Source organism: Capricornis sumatraensis, chromosome 8 (genome assembly GCF_032405125.1).
Source record: "Capricornis sumatraensis isolate serow.1 chromosome 8, serow.2, whole genome shotgun sequence".
Taxonomy (NCBI): domain Eukaryota; kingdom Metazoa; phylum Chordata; class Mammalia; order Artiodactyla; family Bovidae; genus Capricornis; species Capricornis sumatraensis.
In genome coordinates this window covers 63,761,870-63,787,955 of record NC_091076.1, presented here as the reverse complement: position 1 = coordinate 63,787,955, position 26,086 = coordinate 63,761,870, and the positions used below count along the sequence as shown (strand labels likewise).

General features: G+C 40.1%; 1 protein-coding gene across 1 annotated transcript in view; it reads right to left on the bottom strand.

The window, feature by feature from the left end:
- The window catches only part of AATF (apoptosis antagonizing transcription factor), a 111,018-nt gene that overhangs the window by 62,651 nt on the left and 22,281 nt on the right, over positions 1 to 26,086 (bottom strand). Inside the window, exons 5-8 of the mRNA XM_068978096.1 lie at positions 5,556 to 5,670; positions 3,698 to 3,905; positions 3,005 to 3,169; positions 1,378 to 1,461 (exon numbers count right to left, since the gene is read on the bottom strand). Coding sequence (XP_068834197.1) covers positions 1,378 to 1,461; positions 3,005 to 3,169; positions 3,698 to 3,905; positions 5,556 to 5,670 — 572 coding nt within the window. The remainder of the gene's footprint in view (positions 1 to 1,377; positions 1,462 to 3,004; positions 3,170 to 3,697; positions 3,906 to 5,555; positions 5,671 to 26,086) is intronic.

Here is a 26,086-nt window from a genome sequence, read left to right as displayed (position 1 = left end):
TTTCAGTTTATTTCATTAGGCCTATTTAATTTATGATGCACTTTCTATCGAACAATGTACACTTCAATTAATGAAGACTGGAACATTTTGGATTGTCTCCCATGATCTCACACACTCACACAGCATTAGTATCCCATGTCGGGTACTCTCTCAGACATTCTAGAGCAAAACAGAGTTCCCCACTCTTCTGACAAATGGACATAATAATAGAAAAAAAGGAAAAAAGAATCAAGACCTCTGACTGGGAACACCTGGGGCCACACACCAATCCTCTTGCCTCTACCCACTCATCATTACTTTTAAGACACACAGCAATAATTTTATGGAACATCAGAGTGAACAGCAAGATAAATTTAAAAAAAATCTCTCTCTTTGTTAGGGTAAAACCAGAGGTTTCCTCAATACAGAATCACTTTTTCTACTTTCTTCGCAGTACAGTTTTCCTATGTTCCTTCCTTCGTACTTCCATATACTGCACAGGGCTGTCATTATGGCTACACCTCCAACAAGCATTTGAAAAGTCTTCCATAAAAGTTAACAAAGATCACTGTGACAAATAATGACTCAACCAAAACTGAACAGCATCCCTGACTCTCCAGAGCTAGAGAGGGGACAGCCTACAGCACGTCTCATTAAGATGTAGGACTGATAAAAGAGACCCAGGATTAGAGGAAATTATTTTAGTTCTTTAGGATAGCCCGGATGTTTAGTCTACCTTGATAGTACAACCATCATCAGAAAGAGCAGCAGATGGCAGGGGCAGGGCAAGAACAGGGGGAATGATTGCGAGGAGACACTGAGAACTGGACTAGATTTCAACCTCTAGCAATTCCTTCTGTCTCCAAAGCACTACACTATTATTATAATCAACAGCAGCAGACAACCTCCGTACGTACTTAACTGATTTGAACATGCACACACACAAGAACGTTTTAAGAGAAGAGATGTAGTATGACAGAAGCAGAAGTGCAATTCAAGAATTCTGGGATCCTGGCCTTTCAACTCCATGTCCTTACCTACTAGTAACAGGACAAGAAACCAAACAAAAAATAAATCCTCCAAGAACATCATCAAAAGTGGCTGAGAGAGAATAAATCATCTGATGCAAAGACACTGAAACTGCTCTACAATAACTTATACTCTGTAACAACTAACAAAGAAGCTGTAGCTATTTTCATTTCAGAAGGAAAACTATAAAAGCAAAGTAACACATCTAGAACTACACAGCAAGTCGATTCTGAGTACATGTTCAGAAACCCTGTCTGACTCTATCCTTCCGAAGTACGATAGCTACCCTTTAGGTCAGAGAATTCTATCAGGTGTCTTAAAATGTTAATGCCTCATTTATAACAAAAGAAAAGAGAGTAAAAATCATACCTGGTGATAAAAGTCATCATCGTCAAAGATTTCTTCATCCAAGTCCTTCAGGTGGGCATTAGCAGGGGCCTCAGGAAGGATCTCCTACATCCACGAGAAGGAAAGAGTGAATGCCAATGAGGTTACCAAAGTAATGCAGTGACTATAAAGAATGTGCAGAACTGTAAAAGCACTATCTTCCTTAAGATATAAAGAGCTCTTACAATTAAAGAACAAAAATAATGCCGTTGAAAAATGGGCAAAACATTAATAGGCACTTGACAGAAAAAAACACAAATGCTCAATGGTTATATGAAAATATATTTAATCTCATTCTAATACATGCAAATTGAGATGAAAAAACATCACTTTTCACCTCTAAAACAGGCAATCTTCAGTAATGGAAAATACAGCAGGCTTTTTGAGGCAATTTTACAACATCTATCAGAATTTAAAATGCATATTCTCTTTAATATTTCCACTTCTAGAAGTGTATCCACATGTTCACATAAAAACAAAAATATATAAATGCTCAGGAACGTTTCTGATAGCACTGTTTCTAAAACTAGAGAAAACATACATATCCACTGTTCAAAAAAATTATAGTACACATCCATACAATGGAATACTATAGCCATTAGAAAAAATGAGGTAGATCTCCATGTAACAGCCTGGAAAAATATCTACAATAATTTAGAAAGCTGTAAGATTTTATATATAATTTATATATTTATATACATATATATATCCATCCCATTTAGTTAAAAAAAATAGACATTTTTTTTGTTTGTTTCTTTGGCCATGCCATGCAGGCTATGTGGGATCTTAGCTCCCCAACCAGGGATTGAACCCATGCCCACTGCATTGGGAGCATGGGGTCTCAACCACTGGGCCAACAGGAAAGTTCTAAAAACCGTATTTTTATAAAAGCGTATGTGTTATATATGTGTGTGGGTGTGTGTGTGTCTGTCTGTGTCTGTGTAGAAAATACCTAAAAGCTTGTTACAACTACGAACATTGGTTAAACCTACGGAGTGAAATTTTCAGACTAGGGGAATTTTACTTTTCATTTAAAATTCTTCTGAACTTAAGAAATACATATTAAGTATATATTTCTACTATAAATAAAAGCGTTTCCTTCAGACAGAAGAATCTGCCTATTCCAATTCTGGATCCTTTCCTGTAGCATATAAGCATGCAAAGGAAAGCCTAAAGTACACAACTCAATATTAGTGCTTCTAAAGAAGAAGCTTTAAAACTGAATTTTAAAAACTGAATTACAAATGCTTCCATGATCAGACTCATATCAAACTCAAAATTAAGAGAAGGCTATACACAAGTTAATAATAGCTTTATTCATTATTATTTTTTGTTTAGGAGAAAGAGTGGCTTTATTTCTTTGCCAGGCAAAGGGGTAACACAGTAGGCTAGCACCTCAAGAACTGTGCCCCAGTGGCTTCATTTTTTAAAAACTTTCCCCTCCCAAATCATCTCAGTTTCTCAAACAAAGCAGTGCTTTCCCGCTCCCCCTCTTTCTTTTGTTTATGTCTTATGCCCCAAGGAATACCTACAAGGAGGTGAGCAGATCGTCCAGTTAATTAGCCTCCTTTAGGAACTGCTCCCATAATCACCATGCATCAGTCCTTACCGGCTGTCCTGGCAAACTCTCTGGGACAGGCTGGACTGCTGGCTCAGGTTTGCCAAGAACTCGGTAGACAGAACGCTTGGTCTGTGTCCTTCGAAGTAATCTTTCTTTGTCCATCAGAATATGATCGATCTGAGTCAAGATTGAGCGTTCAAAGGCACCAAAACCCTGCAACAATATCAACCAGTGTCAGATAACGCACAAAGTCTCTGCAGAAGCCAGCGACGTTGGTTTCTCTATCTTTCTGTGTCAGTAGACACAGACAATCCTCTTTCCAGGAGGGACTTTCGGTTAAAGGCTGAGTGTGTGAATGGCTCTGATTGTTCTCAGAAAAAAATTAAAAATTAGTCTTAAGCAAGTCACATTACTTTCCTATACCTAGAGATTAACTTCTGCTCCTTTAATATTAATTGTGGTAAAATCCGTTTCTTTAAGGTATTTTGTTTTTCCAACACTTACAAGGCCACCATTTCTAGACTTAAAACACTCTTCACTAATAAAGTTGAAAACCCACGCCAGAATGGTATAAACCTCAGTGGTAGGAGTTCAGTAAATTTTTCCACAGAAATGACAGATGACTACCACATCAAGGCATCATCCATATAAGGGAGCTGTAGCTCCAATTTCTCACAGCTGCTTCAGGTTGCCACGACCTGCCTCACACACTCACACACACACACAGGCACCCACGCTTGCCTTCCCCAGTTTTCCAGAAGCCAGCTTGGTCTTATCGTGCCACTTCTGGAGTGTGCGGTTCCTGTAGATGGTGAAGTCGGCAAAGCGCTTTGCCATGAAGCTGGGGTACTCTTCCATCTCCAGCTTCCTCTTTGCTGGGCCCCTCCTCTGTGGCTTCTTCTTCTCCTCCTCTACGAGCTCTTCGTCGTCACTGGAAATCTCTTCTTCACTGGAAAACCCAGTAAGAGTCCAGTGTAAATAAACATTACCTGGGTAAAACCTAGTCCCACGTGCAGTCAGGAGTATTCCCTGGTGGCCCAGTGGCTGAGACTGCGCTCCCAAAGCAGGGGGCCCGGGGTTTGACACCTGGTCAGGGAACTTGATATCACGTGTGGCAACTAAAGATCCTATGCAGCCAAGCAAATAAATTAAAAAAAATTTTTTTAAAGGGTATGGCTTTTTTTGTTGTAAGAGAGCATTCATGCGGTCAAACAAAATCTTCTGTACTTTTTCAAATAAATATAAAAATAGGTGGTTTCAAAAATATTTTTAAAAGGTAAGAAAACCATAAAAGTAAATGAGGTTGTTAAAAACATTATCAGAAATGCACATGAACCAGGCCTATACTGTTATACTGTTATAGGAGGGTCTTTAAAAATTAAACACATAATCATACTTTTATGACCTTAATCCCCAAATCAATAAGGGAAATATGTCTCTCTGTAACCAATCGTTCGGGAAAGCTGAATAGTATTAGTTGAACCAAATGAAGAGGAGCAGAACATAAAGAAAACTCAAAGCGATAGGCCACAGAACCCATGCTAAACTGCAATGCCCTCAACCACCTGAGAACGTACCAGAGCCTCCAGTTAGAACCAGCTGCACTCTGTGGACTGCTGTTCCCAACACACAGGAAGTGCTTCCTACATGTGAGCTCCTCTCCTCTGTCCTTCAAACTAACTCAGTGGAAAGGAGTGGAGCGGAAGAGAAGCGCAACGGAAAACAACAGGCAGGTACCACTTGCAGCAAGCTCAGCCAGAGGGAGAGGTCAAGGAGGGGGGTGACCCTTCATCAAATGTGATCATTTCAGGAAGGGGAAAAAAAGGTTTATTTTGCTATTTTCCAACATGTTTCCACCCATCAAAATAACTGCTTCTTCCCTTACTAAAAAGTCGATGGTTGCAACTGGCAATTCCACGTACGTGCAACAAAGGGCTTCGTAAACATCAATTAAGCATTCATACTAAAAATGTGCTTTCACCAATAATTTCACTAGATCTAAAAGAGAAGGCAAGTTTGGGGAATTCCCTGGTGGTCCAGTGGTTAGGCCTCAGTGCTCTCACTGCCTGGGTTTGATCCCTGGTCAAGGAACTAAGATCCCACAAGCCGAGAGGTGCAGCCCCCTACCCCCAAAGGCAAGTTTTTTGCAGAAGCTTACAAAAGTAACTGGGCTTCCCAGGTAGCTCAGTGGTGAAGAATCCACCTGCAATGCAGGAGACGCAGGTTGATCCTTGGATCGGGAAGATCCCCTGGAGGAGGAAATAGCAACCCACGCCAGTATTCTTGCCTGGAGAATCCCATGGACAGAGGAGCCTGGAGGGCTACAGTCCACGGGGTCACAAAAAAGTTGGACACAACCTAGTGACTGAGCATGCACGCATGCACAAACACAATTAGGCACAACTACACATAGAAATCCAAAAGAGAATTCCCAATTCATATGCCATCCTGGCTACCAATTAAATGTGAATGGCTCTTTCTATTGAATAGTTCACTAACATTAAGAAGTCTGATATCTTCTGGAAGGACCTGACTTTATAAACAGTGGGAAAATATTCAGATGAAAAGACAGCGATTCCATAGTTCCATTCCTCCTTACCTTTCTGCTTTGGGTTTTGTCCCATCTACGAGATACCTAGTGTCTGGGTACTGGAAAAGCAACTCTTCCTGGAGATCCACCAATGACCTCAACAGTGCTTTAAGTGCCTTGTGACCTGGGAAATAAAGCAGAGAAAAGGAACAGTTAATTACCGACAGTGCCCCACAGCAGGTGATGCCTCTGACGCCTGCCTCCTGAGTAGTACTGGCTGGGGCAGGGGTGGGTGTACAGGACTGGCCGGGCCTAAGAACTCTCTGAAATACAGAATTTCTGAAAGGAAATAATAACAGTGCCTACCTCCTAGAGTCCTTGTGGAGAACAAGCAAGGAAACATGTGTAAGAAACTTAAAACATCTGCAATAAATTCTGAGTTCTTAAATCTACTAAGTTTGACAAAACCCTTCCTTGTCTGTCATCATAAGCAATCATTTTCTTCCTCTGGTGTTGCCCTCTCAGTTATCTTTCTACAGGTTGCCTCTTGGATTATCTCTTTATCAACTGGTTCCTTAAGCAATTCCTTCTCTTTTCCCCCCAGAAGCACAACTTAGTCCTAGGATTCCTATCACCACCACCTCCCTTCCCTGAGAGGTCTTCTCTGCCTCTGGTGTGAGCTGCCACCTCATTCATTCAATCTCTCAGCGTTTACCCTTATGCAAAGTTCCTGTTCACGAACACACACCCAAGTTAATGACTTCCTGTTTGCAATACAGTCATCGCTCTGTATCCTCACGAGATTGGTTCCAGGGCCTCTCCCCCTGGATAGCAAAAACCCACAGATGCTCAAGTCCCTTACTTATATCAAAGGACCTAATTTGCATATAACCCATATCCTCACACATACTTCAAATCATCTCTAGATTACTGATAACAACTAGTATAATGTAAGTGCTACATAAATTGTTATGAATATGATACAAACACTGTGGAAATGGTTGTCAGAGTGCTGCAAATTTTTGGAACTTTCTGACATTTTTTTTTCTTTCCAAATATCGTTGGTTCAAAGTTGGCTAGATGCAGGGATGTGGAACCCCAGGCTCTGGGGCATCCAGTGTACTGAATCGTCTGTTGGAAATCTGCTCATCGGGCGCATGTTCTCACCCGGTTCTCCTCACAACCAACAAGATGTGTTCGTAATAAAGCTGGTCGGGATCAAATATAACGTCTATGACCAAGAGCTTTCAGAATAAAAACTGGCTCTCTGAGAAAGGAACTCTTACGTTCCTTATCAGCATAATCCTACTAATCCTACTAAAGGGGCTAACTAGACACTGATAATTACTAGTTATGTTTTGATAGCACCCAGACATCTCTTTATAATCAAACTCTCACATTTCCAGCAACTAAGAAAATCTCCACTTGGATGCTCCATCACTCCCTCAAACACACCATGTCAGAAACAAAAGTCTTTTCTTCCAATCCAATACTTCTCCTTTCTCTGCTTCTCTCATCTCTGTTTAATTTTCATAGGCGATCACTGACATTTTGGTGCCGGTATTCAGTATATTCAATCAGTGGCTAAACCCTGTGTTTTCCACACATATTATCACTAAGAGTTGTCCATTTGTTTCTGGCTGTGCTTCCATCAGTCCTTCCTTCTTTCCCTTAAGGAAACATAATCTTCTTTCAAGCGTCCTGATTCTCACTTAGCAGACCCTACATTCATTTCTTGGGCTTCATTTCATTCATTCATTTCGTGGCTCTTCGGTAAAGAATGTGCCTGCAATGCAGGAGACCCGGGTTCGATCCCTGGGTCAGGAAGCTCCCCTAGAGGAGGGCATGGCAACCCACTCTAGTATTCTTGCCTGCAGAATCCCATGGACAGAGGAGCCTGGTGGGCTGCAGTTCGCAGGGTCCACAGAGTAGGAGACGACTGAAGCAACTAAGCAGCAGCAGCAGCAGCACATTCATTTCTGTTTCCCATTCCAGACTAACCAGCTCACACAAACTTCCGTTTATCTGATTTTTATAAATTTGATTCTAACTCTTCTGCTTCTACTTTGTCCAGCCTGAGTAACTTCCTCCCTATTTTGCATCCCAACCTATTTTATCACTGGGACACCAACACATGACTCAGACCAGTTCTCCAAACAGATCATGCGTAGCATCCCATTTCACTGTAAGGCTAAGAGCTTACCTGAGAAAGCCCCCCTGGATTGGTCAGAAGGAACTCAGTGACCTAACAGCTACTTTGCATTCCTCCAATAATCTGCATATTAGACTATATAAATACAACTTCCCTGTTTATAAGTAGCATAAGATCCTTGATCATTTATCATTTATAAATTCCACATTCTAATCCTTTTATAATCAGTACGTATCCATATCACTTGGGAGGACCTGCAATCTCTGAAGAAATCCAAAACGCCTTTTGTTCCAACCCAAGATTCTCAACCCGCTGCTCTGAATCTTAACAAAACTTTCCACCAAATATAATGATAAAAAATTATTCTCAAGAAGAGAATAATACAGAATTATTCCTCTGATAGTTTTGGGGAAATGGATTAAGTATAAATAGATGAGAAGTAGGCAAGAAGAAAAAAAAGAATAAAGACATAACAATTTTTTCTTTTTTAGGTCACATCACACAGCAGGTATGATATGAGTTCTCTGAGCAGGCATCAAACCTGCACCCTCTGCATTGGAAGGACAGAGTCTTAGCCACTGGATCACCAGAGAAGTCCTAGACATAACAATTTCAAAGACAAGAATTACTTTAAAGTCTAAATGTGCTAAGCGTGTAACTTCCCAGACGGCTCAGCCAGTAAAGAATCTGCCTTCAATGCAGGAGACACAGGAGATACCAGTTCTATCCCTGGATCAGGAAGCTTTCCCTGGGGGAGGAAATGGCAACCCACTGCAGCATTCTTGCCTAGAGGATCCCATGGACAGCAGAGCCTGGCGGCTACAGTCCATGGGGCCTCAAAGAGTCAGACACGACTGAAGCAACGTAGCACACGTGCACGAGGTAAGCGAGTAACTGGAATAATGCAAAAGTGTGTGTGTGTGTGTGTGTGTGTGTGTGTGTGCGTGTGTACGGAAAATAATTACAATAGTGAGGAAAGCAAAGAATAAAAATGGCAACTACAAACACTATGTTACCATCAGTGAGCACCTATGAAAATAGCTGAGAATTATAAACAGAGAGCCCATAACAGCTAAGGTTCTGAAAGTATGTTACAGCAAGAAACTTAAGAAAATAGGAGAGACACTAACACTTGTAAGGAAGCCCATGCAAACCGAAATCTCATCTCATCCCAGTTCTATGCACTGTTTTTCCTCCTTTTCTAGAAACAGCTATTTGTTAAGACAGCCCATGTTCTCCAAAGTGAAAGCGCAAATCAATTTTGCATCTGCAAAGTGGTCCTCAAAATTCCCAAGACTAAATCTTGAAAATATTAGGCTATGCAAAATAAGCCAGTTGCAAACAAACATATATTGTGTGATTACGCTTATAGGAGGAATGTAAAACTACAGGCACACTCACAGACGAAAACCAGAAGAGTGGCTGGGGAGAGGCGGGGATGGGGGCTCACCGTTCAATGCGTACAAAGTTTCAGCTTGGGATGGGGAAAAAGCTTCCGGAATGGGCAGTAGTGAGGATGGTGGCAGGACAAGGTGAATGTACTGGCAACTGAGCTGTACTCTTTAAAATGGTTAAAAACAGTCAATTTTATGCCATATATATTTTACCACAATTTTTAGAAATACTTAACTAATTCCTAAGGCTGAAGTAAAAATAACTCTCTACCTCCCCAGTCTGTCTCTACACAGAGGGCCTAGTCTGAAAGAACAACGGAATGTTATTCAGCCTTAAAAAGGAGGGGAATTCTGTCACACGCCACAACATGGATGAGCCTTGAGGATACTGTGCAAAGTGAAATAAGTCAGTTACAGAAGGACAAATACAGTATCATCCCACTTATACGAGGTATCTAGAGTAGTCTAATTCATAAAAACAGAGAGGAGAATGGTGCATGTCAAGGGTTGGGGGGAGAGAGAAATGGAGAATTGTTGTTTACTGGGTATAGGGTTTTAATTTCACAAAATCAAAACGTTCTGGCGATTGGATGTACAACAATGTAAATATACTTAACACTATTGCACTGTACACTTAGAATGGTAATTTTCATGCTATGTATCTTTTTGCCACAATAAAAAATAATTATAAGAACCGGAAAAACAAGTACCTGTCCCTTACTTCCTCCAGGTACCACGTGTCCATGATCTAAAATAGGAGATCAAAAACCATGCAGAGAAGCAGCTGCAAAGCAGTCCATAACATTTATGGCTGCTTGCTCCCAACAAGCAAGTCATAATTTGACTCTCACATGTAACATAACCAAGAATTGCGAAAACATCCAACACAGAGACTACTACTTTTAAGGGCCACTTTCCAGTAGCTATACAAGCCCTTTTATTTTGTTCAAGTCAGTTTAAAAAAATCCATTGCAGATATATTAGACAGCATATCAATCCAACGAGAAGGCAGAGAGCCAATATCAGTAAATCAAAGTGTGCCTTTCTGTTAATACTCTCTCATACGTCGTCATTTTATACACCCCTTCACCCAGTCAGAAAGTAGCCCTGAAGTATTTAAGCTCCATTCAGGGATAGCACCACCATGCATCAAAGTGTCAGGAGACCTACCAGAGATGAAATCTGCAATTCTGTGCTTCTAACCACCACCACCACCCAAAAAAAAAAAAAAAAAAAAGTTTATCAACGTCAAATCATCAGTGGTCAATACATGGACAGCCTCCTGTAAAGAGATTTAGAAGCCAGAACCCAATTCTCATTTCTTTGCAGTATTACGGTCACATTTCCTTCCAGTGAAGTTTTATGTAAAACCTGAAGAAACAATGAGCAATCCTCTGCTGGACGGAGCAGGCCCCCTCAAAGCCACAATTGACCAGGGTAAGGAAACACGCTCTCCTGAAGGCTCAGATTCCACAGTGAGTTCTTCCCAGCCCCAGACAAAAACGAACCAAACCAAAGAACTCTATCACTCATACTAAGTTGAATTCCATTTGTTCAACCCTATGAATGATCAAGGGAATGGAATCAACACTTTCTAATTCACCTCTAGTTTCTCTGCCAGAGTTCAAAGCTAAGAAAAGCAGCAGAGATGCACATATACTTTCCTCTCTCTCCCTCCTGGCACATGGCCACAAAACAAACGGAGACTGCCAAGGACATATATGTTTATTTTGTCCTACCTGGTCCATTTCCAGAGGCATTTGCCTTAAGAGGAGATTAAGGACACATGACTGACCTTATTACCAAGACTCAAACTAAGCACCCGGGCACCAGCCTTAGAAACAATTTCCCAAGTGAAGAATAAATGGAAAGAGTATTTTACTGAGGGCTAGGAGCCCTGGATTTTAACAGAAACTATCCCTAGTCATTTTCCACTGAGTGGACCCCCCATTTAATCTCTTCGAGTCTCAATGATCTCATCTACACCATGCAGATAATCCTTTGCCTGGTTATCTTGCAGAACTAAGGCAAAAAATAACAAATGCTTGTATATATTAAGGTATGCTGCAAATGTTTAAATGCTATAAAATAGAAAGTATATTACTATCACAAAATCGGCATCTTTCACACAGCGAAAATCTTGGGCTCTGCTTGCTGTGATCTATAGTGCCAAGACAGAACTAGTATTCCTACATTCCCACATTAAGTATTCATTTACATGCTGCCCATACGCAAGCATTCTATATATAAAATGTCACCAATCTAAAAACCATTTTCACCTAACAGCTTTATTTTTTTCCTTGATTCATCTAGGCTGTTCAACATAAACAAAACTGGAGGCAGAGAATAAGTTTGGACATGGACACACAGTTCGTTAATTAGATTATAAACCAGTAAGTAAAACTTCTGGGGAGGAGATGGAGGTCAATGGGGACAGCAAATGTATAAAGTAAAATAAAGCTCACCTTATCAGTTTTCAAATATCCACACCATTGTTTTTAAAGCAAATATGCAAACATACAATTATTTATGTGCAGGTATATATAAACGCCTACATTCCTCTTATTCCTGGATATATACATTAAGCTAGAAGATACAGATTGCAAGAACAGTTTCCCCCCCACTTCTTTCAAAGTAACTCTAGAACTACAGCTAAACTATAGGTCAAAATGACACATGCTGTATTGGCCTGAGAACAATACTTTTCATTCAAATCCACACAAGCCTGCCACTTGCACTAGTCATCCCCGGCAATTAATCCCCCCAGAAAGACGTTTGATTAAATCTTTTCAAGCAAATCCTTTGCTTTGCTTTTGTTAGTTCACTTCTTGTCAACATCTATTAAAATATGCCTTTAATTCTCCCACAATCTTAAAAAACACCGATTCCACTGTCTTCAACTTTAATCAACTGTATGGCCGGCATTTTTCATTTCATAATAACGTGCTGCTTGGAATTCAAGAGGCAGGCCCGGCATCAATCATCTGGTAAGAATTTTTCCACTGCAATAAATATGCAAATGAGGAGAGCCAGTCAGTCGTATTTCAGGCCCGACTTGCTAGTGTTTTAAAAAAGACACAAATTTATTAATTGCCGGTGGCCAGAGGAATCCTATTACTTTGGGCATTGATTACAAAGCTGTGTGAGTGATTATTGTGCAACTCGCGGGCTACCCAGGCATGAGGAAAAATTATTAAAGCAAGGCAGAGATTATCAACTCGGAATAACAATAAGCCTTAACATTTAGGCCCTAACTTCTTCAACAAAGAATTACGTGAAGGCTCCACTGTATCATAATTCCGAATTCTGTCAGTATTACTGTTTGGGCTTGTTCTATATTCCAAAAGCAGGATGGCGTTACCACTAAGACAGAGCACTGCAGGTTTACAGATTCCTTAACACCCACCATGAGGATGAGTCGATATGAGTCGCTATCATTTCCAACGTGAGCCCAAGTAGAATTTTTATACATTCATGTAGGTGTCCACACATATAGATGCGTCGTTGTTTTTGTTTAATTGCTAAGTCGGGTCCGACTCTGCAGCCTCATGGACTGTAGCCTGCCAGGCTCCTCTGTCCATGGGATTCTCCAGGCAAGAATACTGGAGCGTGTTACCATTGCCTCCTCCAGGGGATCTTCCTGACCCAGGGATTGAACCCATGTCTCCTGTCGCTCCTAGGAACGGGCACATACATACCCCCGGTTTAGAGAAATGAATGTGCTCTTAGGAGGACCGTCGTTTTGACTGGAATAGCAGAAGGAGTTCTGTCCCACTGTGTTGGTTGGTTGTGTGAACCAAAAGTAGGATTTTTTTTCTTTTTTTTTTTTATGGTACAAAATCACCACCAGGGTAACTTTTCAAAGCAGGGCATGGGGACTTATATTCTAAAATCATGACAACTAAACCAAAGACAGCCTTGGGTTTTCTGACCTCGGGGGGGCCCCACAACGGAAGGCACACAGCCTGTGCAGGGGTCTGTGGTAGAAACGATTTGATGGGCTAATTCTGAATGCAAAGTGTTTTTGTGAGAAACATTCAACGCAAGACCTTTTAAATCAAGTAAGAAAGAGGACTCGGTGGACAAAATTTATTTTTTCTTCTCTTAAGAGAATGATGTGGGGAATTGGGGAGTAAGTGGAAGTTGAAATAAGAGAGAAATGGAGAGACAGAGGATAAAATATGCTGGGTGAGCCCCTTGACAGAAAGAAACCAAAAGGAAAAAATCCTTCCCATTTTACATTACTGCCGTCCTAAGTAACATGATAGATAGTGTGCATTTGAGTTCTGTGGAGGGACATCCCACTCAAGCTGTAATTTCTGACCAGGCATGAATTTATAAGGGAGGGAAAAGAATTGCAGAATTTTGTAGGTTTCCCTGAATGCTCTCTCAAATACCTTGATGAAGTGTGTCAATAAATCCTTAAAAAGCCCTACAGGACACAGCAATCTGACTGATCAATGGACTTCCCGAAATCTACTAGCTACCTTCCATTTCACCATTCCTAGACAACCTCCATTGTTCCAGAGGACTTCTCTGAAAAGGGAAATTTATTTTTCCCCTTTAAACGGAAAAGGGGAAATGCTCAGAGCATGAGGTACTTAAAATCCAAGTTTTATTTACAAGCAACTGTTTATAAAACTGTCTAATAGGAGTCACCCAGGGAAGCTGCGGATATTTTCCTTTTTATCTGATACACTTTTGAACTGTTTGAATATTTTGATATCACGTATTACACTAGTGATTTAAAATACAGTTAAAGTAAACTCTGAAGTAAAGAAACGTATTAAAAATAAAATTAGGACCACAATGCAAGTAACCTTCTGTTTCATGTAAAATAGTTTGATCCTTTCATATTAAAAAAGCCTTTAAATTAACAGCCTTTTAGGTAGTGAAATGTCCTGAGCCAAGTGCCCAAAGTCTCTGTACAGAATGGGTCTGGAGACAGGGATTCCCACGCAGTTAATCCTTTCTCTCCCAGTATCCTTCACATCACTGCTACAACACATATTGTGCTGTGTATGCTATAAGCTCCTTAAGACACAGGGTGCATACCGTCACCCCAGCAGCTAACACACTATTTTGGCCATGAAAAGCCCTCTACAAATATTTCAGTTCCAGAGAAATGATGCCCAAATCAGATGAAAGAACATCTAACTACACTGCCATTTCCAAATCCAGATGCTGACAAAATGTGGACTCCCTGTTTGCTGTTTTCAATACTGTGTGTCCTCAGTAAACCGCCCTTCTGTCAATGGAAGGAAGGTAATCGAACTTAACTGCTCCCTCGTTTGAACATATCAGATTTCAGAACTTACATACCTGAAACTAATTAGTGATTTTTGTTAGGCATGTTACAATGCACTCCCATGAAACTGTCATTATTGCCACTTGAATAAACTGAAGCCCAGGAAATAAAAGGCTGATGACTTTTATTTTTATATAAAAGACAGGGACTTCCCTGGTAGTCTAGTGGCTAAGACTTTGTGGTTGTAATGCGAGGGGTTGAGGTTCGATCCCTGGCCAGGGAACTAGCTTCCCACGTGCTGCAACTAAGAGTTTGCATGCCGCAACTAAAGATCCTGCAGGCTGCAACTAAGACCCAGCACAGCCAAATTCAATCACTAAAAAAAAAAAGAAAGTAAAAGATTATGTTATTTAAGTCCCTTTTAATATTAGTGCGGGTAAGCATTGTTTATTTGTCAATCTAAAAATGAAACACGTAAGAGGTTGCTTTCATGTAATAACATTTAAATGATGCTTTAACAGTGGTTTACCTATCCCCACACCTCGCTGTGAATGTCCTGAGGCAGAGACTGAACTGCTCAGCCTTGGCAAACTGGGTGCTGGCAAATGGCAGATTCCAGGTTGTTGAATGAATAACTGAAGAAAAATGATGTCTTAATATTTTTCCTGGCATGTACTTTGTGTGTGTACTTTAAATCTCCAAAGAACTTACTACAAGTGTGTGTGTGTGCATGCTAAGTCATTTCAGTGACTATTAAGTATGAAGTGAAGTGAAGTTGTTCAGTCATGTCCGACTCTGCGACCCCGTGGACTGCAGCCTACCAGACTCCTCCCATGCGATTTTCTGGGCAAGAGCACTAGAGTAAGCTGCCATTTCCTTCTCCAGAGGATCTTCCCCACCCAGGGATTGAACCCCGGTCTCCTGCATTGTATGCAAACGCTTTATCGTCTGAGCCACCAGGGAAGTCTGACTATAAGTATAGTACCAGTATTTATTTACATAACCCTTTTATGAAGAGGGAAACAAATATTGTGGCCATGGAGCTATAACCTAGGAAAAAACTATTACCACCATTAAAATTAAAAGCTAACACGTATTAAGGACCTACTAAGTACCAGGCAATAACCTGAGCACTTTTCACATATTAACTGATTTAAGTCCTCATGACAATCTTTTCAGGTGGGCACTATTATTATATCACCATTATACAGATAAAGGAAATGAACACTACTACAGGCTTTAAAAAAGAAACTGCAAACAATAAAATAAATAAAAGAAACTGCACATTTTTCATTTTCTAGATCAATGTACCCATATGGGTTATGTATCTAAATCAACTGGGAGACAAAGTGACAGGAAATTTTCAATTCCAAAAAAATGACATAACTAACTATCCTCCTCAGTTACCACAGCACAATTAAAAAAAAAAATTAGTGAGTTTCTGTTAAAATGTTGTATCCAGATTTGATTCTCACAGTTGAAAAAAACAAAGTGGAGAAACTAAACAAGGCCTAGATCATACAGATGAAAAGCAGGTCCTGTAAGGCAAGATATAAGAATATTTGCTTAACCTGAAAAGGAAGATGCTAAGAAACGGATTAATAGTCTCCAAAATTAAAATGGCCAAATACATTAGAAAAAAAAAAAATTGCTCAGCCTCACTTAAAAAAAAAATCACATTGTGATATTGCTTATGTTTGCAAGAAAGTGAGGAAGGGGCCCTCACCATGCACAGCTGATAAGTGTTTAATTAGCACAATAGATCCAGAAAGCAACTTGGCAAAATGTATCAGAGTTGTACACTCACACACCTCCTGACCCTATGATTCCACTTCTAGAAATTAATCCTAGAGAAATAATCAGATAAGAAAGCAAAGAGATGTGTACAAAAATGTTATTTGTTTCAGTTCAGTTCAGTTGCTCAGTCGTGTCCGACTCTCTGCGACCCCATGAATCGCAGCACGCCAGGCCTCCCTGTCCATCGCCAACTCCCAGAGTTCACCCAAACTCATGTCCATCGAGTCGGTGATGCCATCCAGCCATCTCATCCTCTGTCGTCCCCTTCTCCTCCTGCCCCCAATCCCTCCCAGCATCAGAGTTTTTTCCAATGAGTCAATTCTTCGCGTGAGGTGGCCAAAGTACTGGAGTTTCAGCTTCAGCATCTGTCCTTCCAAAGAAATCCCAGGGCTGATCTCCTTCAGAATGGACTGGTTGGATCTCCTTGCAGTCCAAGGGACTCTCAAGAGTCTTCTCCAACACCACAGTTCAAAAGCATCAATTCTTCGGTGCTCAGCTTTCTTCACAGTCCAGCTCTCACATCCATACATGACCACAGGAAAAACCATAGCCTTGACTACACGGACCTTGGTCGGCAAAGTAATGTCTCTGCTTTTCAATATGCTATCTAGCTCGGTCATAACTTTTCTTCCAAGGAGTAAGCGTCTTTTAATTTCATGGCTGCAGTCACCATCTGCAGTGATTTTGGAGCCCCCCAAAATAAAGTCTGACACTGTTTCCACTGTTTCTCCATCTATTTCCCATGAAGTGATGGGACCAGCTGCCATGATCTTCATTTTCTGAATGTTGAGCTTTAAGCCAACTTTTTCACTCTCCTCTTTCACTTTTATCAAGAGGCTTTTTAGTTCCTCTTCACTTTCTGCCATAAGGGTGGTGTCATCTGCATATCTGAGGTTATTGATATTTCTCCCAGCAATCTTGATTCCAGCTTGTGCTTCTTCCAGCCCAGCATTTCTCATGATGTACTCTGCATAGAAGTTAAACAAGCAGGGTGACAATATACAGCCTTGACACACTCCTTTCCCTATTTGGTTAGCACTGTTTATAATAGGTAAAAACAGGCAAACATCTTAAGTGTCCATTTACAGGGGACTGGTTAAATCAATTTAGTTTACCCAGATAACTTTCTGGGCAGCTGCTGAAAAGGATAAGTATACATAGAATTTGGTTTGAATACACTAAACCATAAATACTTTGAGGGATAACTGAAGTAATTTGAGCACAAAGTGGACATATTATTTAGGATTGCCAGAATGTATTGATTTGGTTAGATGAGATAATAGTGCTATATAAGAAACGGTCTTATTTTTTTAGAGCCATTTACAGAAGTGTTTAGAAGCAAAATGACATGCTGATGATTACGTTGAAATACTTTAGGAAAAAGAAAATGAAAATAAAGATAGCATTTTTTAAAAGAAAGAACAGGTAAGACATATTTATCAACATGAGAAGATGGTTCTAGTTCAATGTATCCATATGATCTCATTTATAGTTTACAAAATTTAAAATAAAGTATCCAGAAGAATAGGGCTTCCCTGAGGCTCAGATGGTCATTCAAGAATTCACCTGCAATGAAGGAGACCCATGTTCAATCCCTGGGTTGGGAAGATCCCCTAGAGAAGGGAATGGCAGCCCACTCCAGTGTTCTGGCCTGGAGAACCCCATGGACAGAGGAGTCTGTCTGGCTACAGTTCATGGGGTCGCAAAGAGGAGGACACAACTGAGCAACTAAACACACACATATGTGGAAAGATACACACCAAACTTCTAGAGACAGTTCTATGTGAAGAGCACTAATAATAGGAAGGAAAAAAAGGACTTTCACAGTCTCTGTTACATATTTCAGAACTGTTAGGTCACAAGGGGAAGGATACTCAGCACTGTTTGAGAAAAAACTTTGGTTTTTTTTTTACTACAAACAAACTTCACTTCTGTAATTTTCTTTAAAAACTGATTAAGATGAAATAAGGACTTCCCTGGGGGTCCAGTGGCTAAGACTCCATGCTTCCATTGCTGGCAACGTGGGCTCAATCCCTGGTTGGGATACTAAGATTCCACATGCAGTGCAGCACAGTTCAGTTCAGTTCAGTTGCTCAGTCGTGTCCGACTCTCTGCGACCCCATGAATCGCAGCACGCCAGGCCTCCCTGTTCATCACCATCTCCCGGAGTTCACTCAGACTCATGTCTATCGAGTCCGTGATGCCATCCAGCCATCTCATCCTCTGTTGTCCCCTTCTCCTCCTGCCCCCAATCCCTCCCAGCATCAGAGTTTTTTTCAATGAGTCAACTCTTCTCATGAGGTGGCCAAAGTATTGGAGTTTCAGCTTCAGCATCATTCCTTCCAAAGAAATCCCAGGGCTGATCTCCTTCAGAATGGACTGGTTGGATCTCCTTGCAGTCCAGGGGACTCTCAAGAGTCTTCTCCAACACCGCAGTTCAAAAGCATCAATTCTTCGGCACTCAGCCTTCTTCACAGTCCAACTCTCACATCCATACATGACCACAGGAAAAACCATAGCCTTAACTAGATGGACCTTAGTCAGCAAAGTAATGTCTCTGCTTTTCAATATGCTATCTAGCTTGGTCATAACTTTTCTTCCAAGGAGTAAGTGTCTTTTAATTTCATGGCTGCAGTCACCATCTGCAGTGATTCTGGAACCCCCAAAAATACAGTCTGACACCATTTCCACTGTTTCCCCATCTATTTCCCATGAAGTGATGGGACCAGATGCCATGATCTTCATTTTCTGAATGTTGAGCTTTCAGCCAACTTTTTTGCTCTCCTGTTTCACTTTCATCAAGAGGCCTTTTAGCTCCTCTTCACTTTCTGCCATATGGGTGGTGTCATCTGCATATCTGATTGATATTTCTCCCAGATATCTTGATTCCAGCTTGTGTTTCTTCCAGTCCAGCGTTTCTCATGATGTACTCTGCATAGAAGTTAAATAAGCAGGGTGACAATATACAGCCTTGACGTACTCCCCTTTTCCTATTTGGAACCAGTCTGTTCCATGTCCAGTTCTAACTGTTGCTTCCTGACCTGCATACAGATTTCTCAAGAGGCAGGTTAGGTGGTCTGGTATCCCCATCTCTTTCAGAATTTTCCACAGTTTATTGTGATCCACACAGTCAAAGGCTTTGGCATAGTCAATAAAGCAGAAATAGATGTTTTTCTGGAACTCTCTTGCTTTTTCCATGATCCAGCGGATGTTGGCAATTTGATCTCTGGTTCCTCTGCCTTTTCTAAAACCAGCTTGAACATCAGGAAGTTCACGCTTCACGTATTGCTTAAAGCCTGGCTTGGAGAATTTTGAGCATTACTTTACTAGCGTGTGAGATGAGTGCAATTGTGCAGTAGTTTGAGCATTCTTTGGCATTGCCTTTCTTTGGAACTGGAATGAAAACTGACCTTTTCCAGTCCTGTGGCCACTGCTGAGTTTTCCAAATTTGCTGGCATATTGAGTGCACAATTAAAATACAAAACAATTTTTAAAAAGACTAAATAAATAAATTCAAGAATACAAAGAGGTCTTCTGAGGTAGATATAATTCTTCCTATCAACAAAATAATCGAATGAAAAGACACAGATTAAAATAAAAGCAGGAGAAATTAGAAGTGGCTATTTATTTGACTGACAAGAAAGACCACACATCGTTAGAACTAATTTAAAATTTTCCCAGATGGTCCAGTGGTTAAAAATCTGCCCATCAATGCAGGGGAGCCAGGTTTGATCCCTGGTCGGAGAACATCCCACATGCCAAGCAACAGCTTGGCTTAATGGGTCACAACTACTGAGCCTGTGCTTCCCAACAAGAGACAGCATCACAATGAGAAGCCCGAGCATCATAACAAAGAGTAGCCGCTGCTCACGGCAAGTAGGGAAAGCCCAAGTGCAGCAATGAAGACCCAATACAACCCAAAAAATTAGAAAAAATTTCAAATAACAATATAAAAATAAAGTAAGATTTTCCCTGCATGATTCACAAAAGAACACCAAGGGCCAATCAATGAAAGAAAACTATTTACCCTCATTAAACATTGGGAACTGTAAATTTTTTAAAATGTAAATTTAAAAAAGCAGAGACCATTTTCCACCTATCAAAGTGACAAAGATGAAATAACACTGTAATACCCAATGTTGATAAGGATAAAGGAAACTGACATTCATATAAAGAAGGTGAGAATGTGAACTGATCCAACTTTTCTGGTGGGCAACTTGGCCATAAAGATCAAATGCCTTAAAATTGTGTATATCCTCAGAACACATACTAATTCCACATCTAGAAATTTATTTTATGAAACAAAGTAATCACAGATGTGAGTAAAGATTTACTAACAATAATGTTTACTGCATTATTTATAAAGATGAAAAACTGGAAACAATCCAAATGTCCAACAATAAAGAACTAGTTAAACTACCCATATGATGGAAAGTCTGTGCTGCCATTAAAAATAATGCTGTAGAACAATATTTAATGACATGGAAAAATATTCATGATCTCTGTTAAGTAGAAGAAAATAGACTGCAAAACAGAATATAGAACACTGTTCCACTTCTGTCCTAACTACACACTCACGGGGGGGAAGAAAACTAGAAAATATTTATACCATATACCAAAATTTTAAAAGTACATAACTCTACTGCTCAGACTGAGGAAGAATATTTCCTTACTTTCACTTGACCATTTTCTAAATTTTATATAATGAATATGTAGCACATATATAATAAGAAAAACACATTTGTCTATTTCTTCATCACTTGTAAAAAGCTTACTTGCATAAGGGGAGGGAGTGGATCAGAAGATTAACCAAGGGCCCTCCTAACTCCACTGAAAAAGTATCTTCAGAAAAATTGAAGGTTACATTCACTACTCACTCTACGCCTTCTGTCTTATTACAAATTCATCTCCATATCTCTCCTGCCTTAATTCCTTTAAGCTTTGGCACTTTATCTATTCCCTCACAGTTTCTTTTAAAGGGGGGTGAGGGGAGGAACACTGTTTAGCATTGAACTATGAGCATAGTGATGGCCTAGAGCAGAGGCTGAGAAGCAAAACAGACCTCTTACTGGCTTTGCCTCTGACTGTGTGACCTTGATCAGGTCACTCCAGCCTCTTCAAGAGTTGATTTCTTTTGCTGTACAACACAGTCAAATTTCACAGGCTGCAGAGAGAACTAAATGAGACATTGATAAAGAACTTCATAGGGACGTCTCTGGTGGTCCAGTGGCTAAGACTCCATGCTCCCAGTGCAGGGGGCCCGGCTTCAACCCCTGGTCAGGGAACTAGAGCCCGCAAGTCACAACTAAGACCTGGTGTAGTCACATAAATAAACAAATGTTTTAAAAAACAACACAGTGCGTGGGGCAGAGTGCCAATTAACAAATGGGAGGTATTTTTATTATTTTTACAGGACAGAGGCATCTAGCATTGCACCCGCACAATAAAACACCAAAATAGAAGTAAATTAATCATCCCGATCCTCAAAATGTCGCTTTTGATTTCTTTTCACTCATGCTCTTCTCTTCTATCGCATGAGTCTACTGAAGTCACCGGAAATACTTTCTAATTATTTTGAGTTAGCACATCTGTCTCTGCCCTCCCTCCAAACCCTCACCACTGCTGACATGGATGTAGTATGGACTCTGTGCCATCTTAAGGACGTAAGAATCTGTAAGATGATCTGAACAGCCTCTCTACCTGTAAAAATTTTCCTTGCACGAGAGTATGAACAGCTAGCAAAAACTCTTCTTAAAATAGCACCATTTTGGATTTAGCCAGAGGCAGATTTACTCAACCGCCTCAAGAAAAACAGAATCTGGTAGATCTGAGACTAAACGCCAAGCAAAATAATCAATGTTACATGAGAGCTCATTAAAAATTACCAAAGAACTCACACTAAAGTCACGTGCAGTCCAAGCATAACAAACATTCAAAGCAACTCATTTGTGCAAACTTATTCGCGGACAGCTAATAACACACCTCTTGGTGTGTCAGCAGTAAAGAATCTGGTTGGGAAGATCCCCTGGAGACGTAAATGGCAACCCACTCCAGTATCCTTGCCTGGGAAATCCCATGGACAGAAGAGCCTGGCAAGCTGTAGTCTACGGGGTCACAAAGAGACAGATACGATTTAGCGACTTAATGACAACAACAATAAATATAATAATGACGAGAGAATTATATCTTAAAGGTATTGTGACATAATGACTTTCTCTAAAAAAATTTATAAGTAACAATAGGTGGTGAGGAAATGGCAACCCACTCCAGGATTCTTGCCTGGAGAATGCCAGGGACAGAACAGCCTGGAGGGCTGCTGTCCATGGGGTTGCAAAGAGTCAGAAACCCCACTGAGCAACTAGACAACAACAGCATAATAGCCTTTTCTTCCCCCATGCCACCTTCTCCCCAGTCTCTTCTCCTTGTCAAATGTCCATTAACATTTAATGGAAAGAGAAGTATAGCGAAGAAAATATATAAATATTAAAATGTCTGGAAGAATACACACCCCCACCCCATTGTTTTATCTAGGAAGGAGGAAGAGGGATTTGGGAGAGTGGAAGAACTTTCAACTTATCTTTTACCTACATCTCCACTGTTGATGCTTTTTATTTTTTACAGTGAAGATTTTATATATACCTTATATATACAAAGATATATGTAAAGAGTTTACATATATAATGTAATGGAAGAGTAGTAAAAGGACAAATTAAATTAAGTCTCATAAAATCCCTAACAAGTTTCATAAATACCAGGGGAAAAAGAATGTCTCCACTAATTCAAAAAATGCTTTGCAGCTTCTCACAGTACTTTTAAAGATGGACTAGCTACTCCTGGGGAAATACATTATGAGTAGGATAAGCATTGGCCACGGATGAAACTGGAAAGCAGGAACCTGCTAACCAGTGATCTGATTTCACGTTTCCAGCTGCTTTTACACCAGGACAGGGAGGCCTGGCGTGCTGCGATTCATGGGGTCACAAAGAGTCGGACACAACTGAGCAACTGAACTGAACTGAATGTATCAGGATGGAGACCACCTCTGGCTTTGACCAAGGCTTCCAAAAGAAATGGTACCAGGAAACACTCTGGAAAGTGATTTCATGAAAAAGCTGAAAAACTCAAAACTGGAATATTATAAAACAGCTTACTTGACATAAGCATAGGGAGTATGTTCATCAAATGTCTGGGTTATTTGGGTTATGAAAGGCAACCACATTTATCAATACAACTACTATTATTGGGGGGGGGGTCGTAATCTGCAAATTCAGAGTAAACAGAACTACACTTCCACCTTTAGCCAAGTGAAACATCCAACAAAAACCAAACACAGAGAATCTACCTCTTCCAGAGGTTTTTTTTCCCTTTAAACAAAGGATTTACTTTCTGCTCTTCCTGTGGCCCCTCATTTGGATCACTTGTTCCAGTTTTGGTACAATGTATCCCCAAGGAGTTTCAATGAGTTGGGAATTGTTATTTGAAAGCCAAAAAAAAAATGGTGCTTTTTTTTTTTTTTTTTTTAAAGGCAAGAAAGAAAAGGCAGGATTAACAGCAATTGCCACTACAACGGGGAAAACTTGCATCCTGCACTTTTACCATGTAAATAATGCACAGATCCTGCGGGAACATGCCAAACACCAGGATTCTTAATTAATGGAGCTCTTTAATGTGCAAATCAGGAACAAATTGCAAGTTCTGACTTGCATTGATTATGAAAACATTAACTGAATGAGCAAGACCCTAAAAAAAAAGTCTTCCAAGAAACCAAAAGAATACAAAGCTTTGGAAACCAGACAAGTCTGACCAATGTCTAAAAACACAAACCTAAAACTGAGACCCGCTCCCTAGTATACAATGCTTTTAAAAATGAGAAACAAAAACCCCAACGGTTTCATCAGAAAGCAATCACCATAAAAGCATCTATTCCACCAAAATCTAGCGTTAAGCAGAAAAATGAGTGTTCACTCCAAAGGCTCACAGACACTGCTTTAAGGGGAAAAACCCTACTTTATATATACACACACTTATATGTATATAGGTGTAACGAAACAATGCTGTCTCTTTAAAAAGAAATTCATCCTATATAAATTATAGCCATAAACTTTTCCTGCAGTGCAGCCTAATTAATTCTTGTTCTATACACAAAGGGAAATGCTGGGTGACAAATGGGTGTGAAGCCAGAAAGCTGCCAGGTCTGCAAAACATTTTCTACTTCAATTTATAAGCAATTTTGCAGTAAATCATCAACCAGAACCTGGAATCTCAGGAATCTCTGAGTGTCCAAACCACATTATATCACTTATCAGAGAAGAAAAGGGAAAGGAGTTTAAAGACATCTCATTTTTCAGTTCTAACCCACATCAAAATCTAGAAGCTCTGCGTCATCTATTATTCTCTCCTGGGTAAGTTTTTAGTACCAGAGATATATTTTTCAGGTGAAAACGACACTATAGGTTGATGCAGCCCATTCCTCCACTCTGAGAAGTACTGTATCATGCACCCATTACCATAAGAGATGTTCCCAGCGTTATATGGGAATAAGCACACAACTATTTATACGACTCCTTCAATCCAAGCAAAATGTTCTCAAACCAGCCAAGCCGAAGGGTTCAGAGGCAAGCCACTGGCAAAACAGATGGGAAACTCTCCAAGGAAATGAGGTTAGGACTTCCTGGTGGTCTAGTGGTTAAAAAACTGCCTTCCAGTGCAGGGGACATGGGTTCAAACCCTGGATGGAGAACTAAGATCCCACACGCTGCAGGGCAGTTAAGCTTGCTCACTGCAACTACTGAGCCTGGGTGCCTCAACTAGAGAACCGTGCTGCAGCTAAGACTCCATGCAGCCACAAATAAATAAATCATTTTTAAAAGGAAGAAATGAGGCTACTGAAGAGGTGAACAGAAACACACAGGAAACAAAGAAGAAAGCAAGGTTGCCCCTTTGGTCGTCAAGCCCTTCCCCCACCCCTAACCTCCGCCCATCACTGATCTGTTCTCCGACCCTTTAGTCTTACCCTTTCCAAGATGTCATATAGAGGGAACGTTAATGTATATAATCTTTTGAGACTGGCGTCTTTCACTAGCATAATATCTTTGAGATTCATCCACAATTCTGCTTTTTATCAATATTCTGCTCCTTTTTATTGCTGAAAAGAATATACCACAGTTTATCCATTTGCCTACTGAAGGACATCTGAGCGGTTTCCAAAGTTTTTGGTGATTATAATTAATGCTGCTATAAACACATACATACAAGTCTGTATGTGGATGTATGTTGTCATTTCTCTAGGGAACATATCTAAGAGGAGGACTGCTGGTCATCATACATTTAACTTTACTAAAAAAACAAAAAACTGCTAAGCTTTCTTACAAAATGGCTAGACCATTCTGCATTCCCACCAGCAATGCAAGGAAGTTCCAGTTGCTCTGCACCCTTGTTGACACTTGATGTTGTTAGGTATTTGCTTTTAGTCATGGTATAGGCATAAAGGGGCATCCCCTTGTGATTTTAATAATTATGTTAAATAAACATCTTTTCATGTGCTTATTTGTCATCCTATATCTTCCTTGGTAAAGTTTCTGTTCAAATATTTTGCCTTTTTTTTTTAAGGGTATTTTCTATTGTTGGGTTTGAGAGTTCTTTATATATTCTAGACATAAATCCTTTATTATGTGTGATTTACAAATATTTTCCTTTGGTCTGTAGCTTGTCTCTTCATTCTGTTAATGCGTCTTTCACAGAGCAAAATATTTAATTCTTATTTAGACTAATCATCAATTTGTTCTTTTATGGATTATGCTTTTGATGATTTAAGAACTCTAACTAAAGATCATGATGATTTTTCTCCCACATGTTCTTCAAAACACTATACAGTTTTACGTTTTACACGCAAGTCAATGACCTATTTTGTGTTAATTTTTGTATAAAGTATGAGCTGTAGTTTATTTTTTTTTCTTTGCCAATGAATGTACTACTGTTTTACCATAACCTGTTGAAAAGACTATTTATT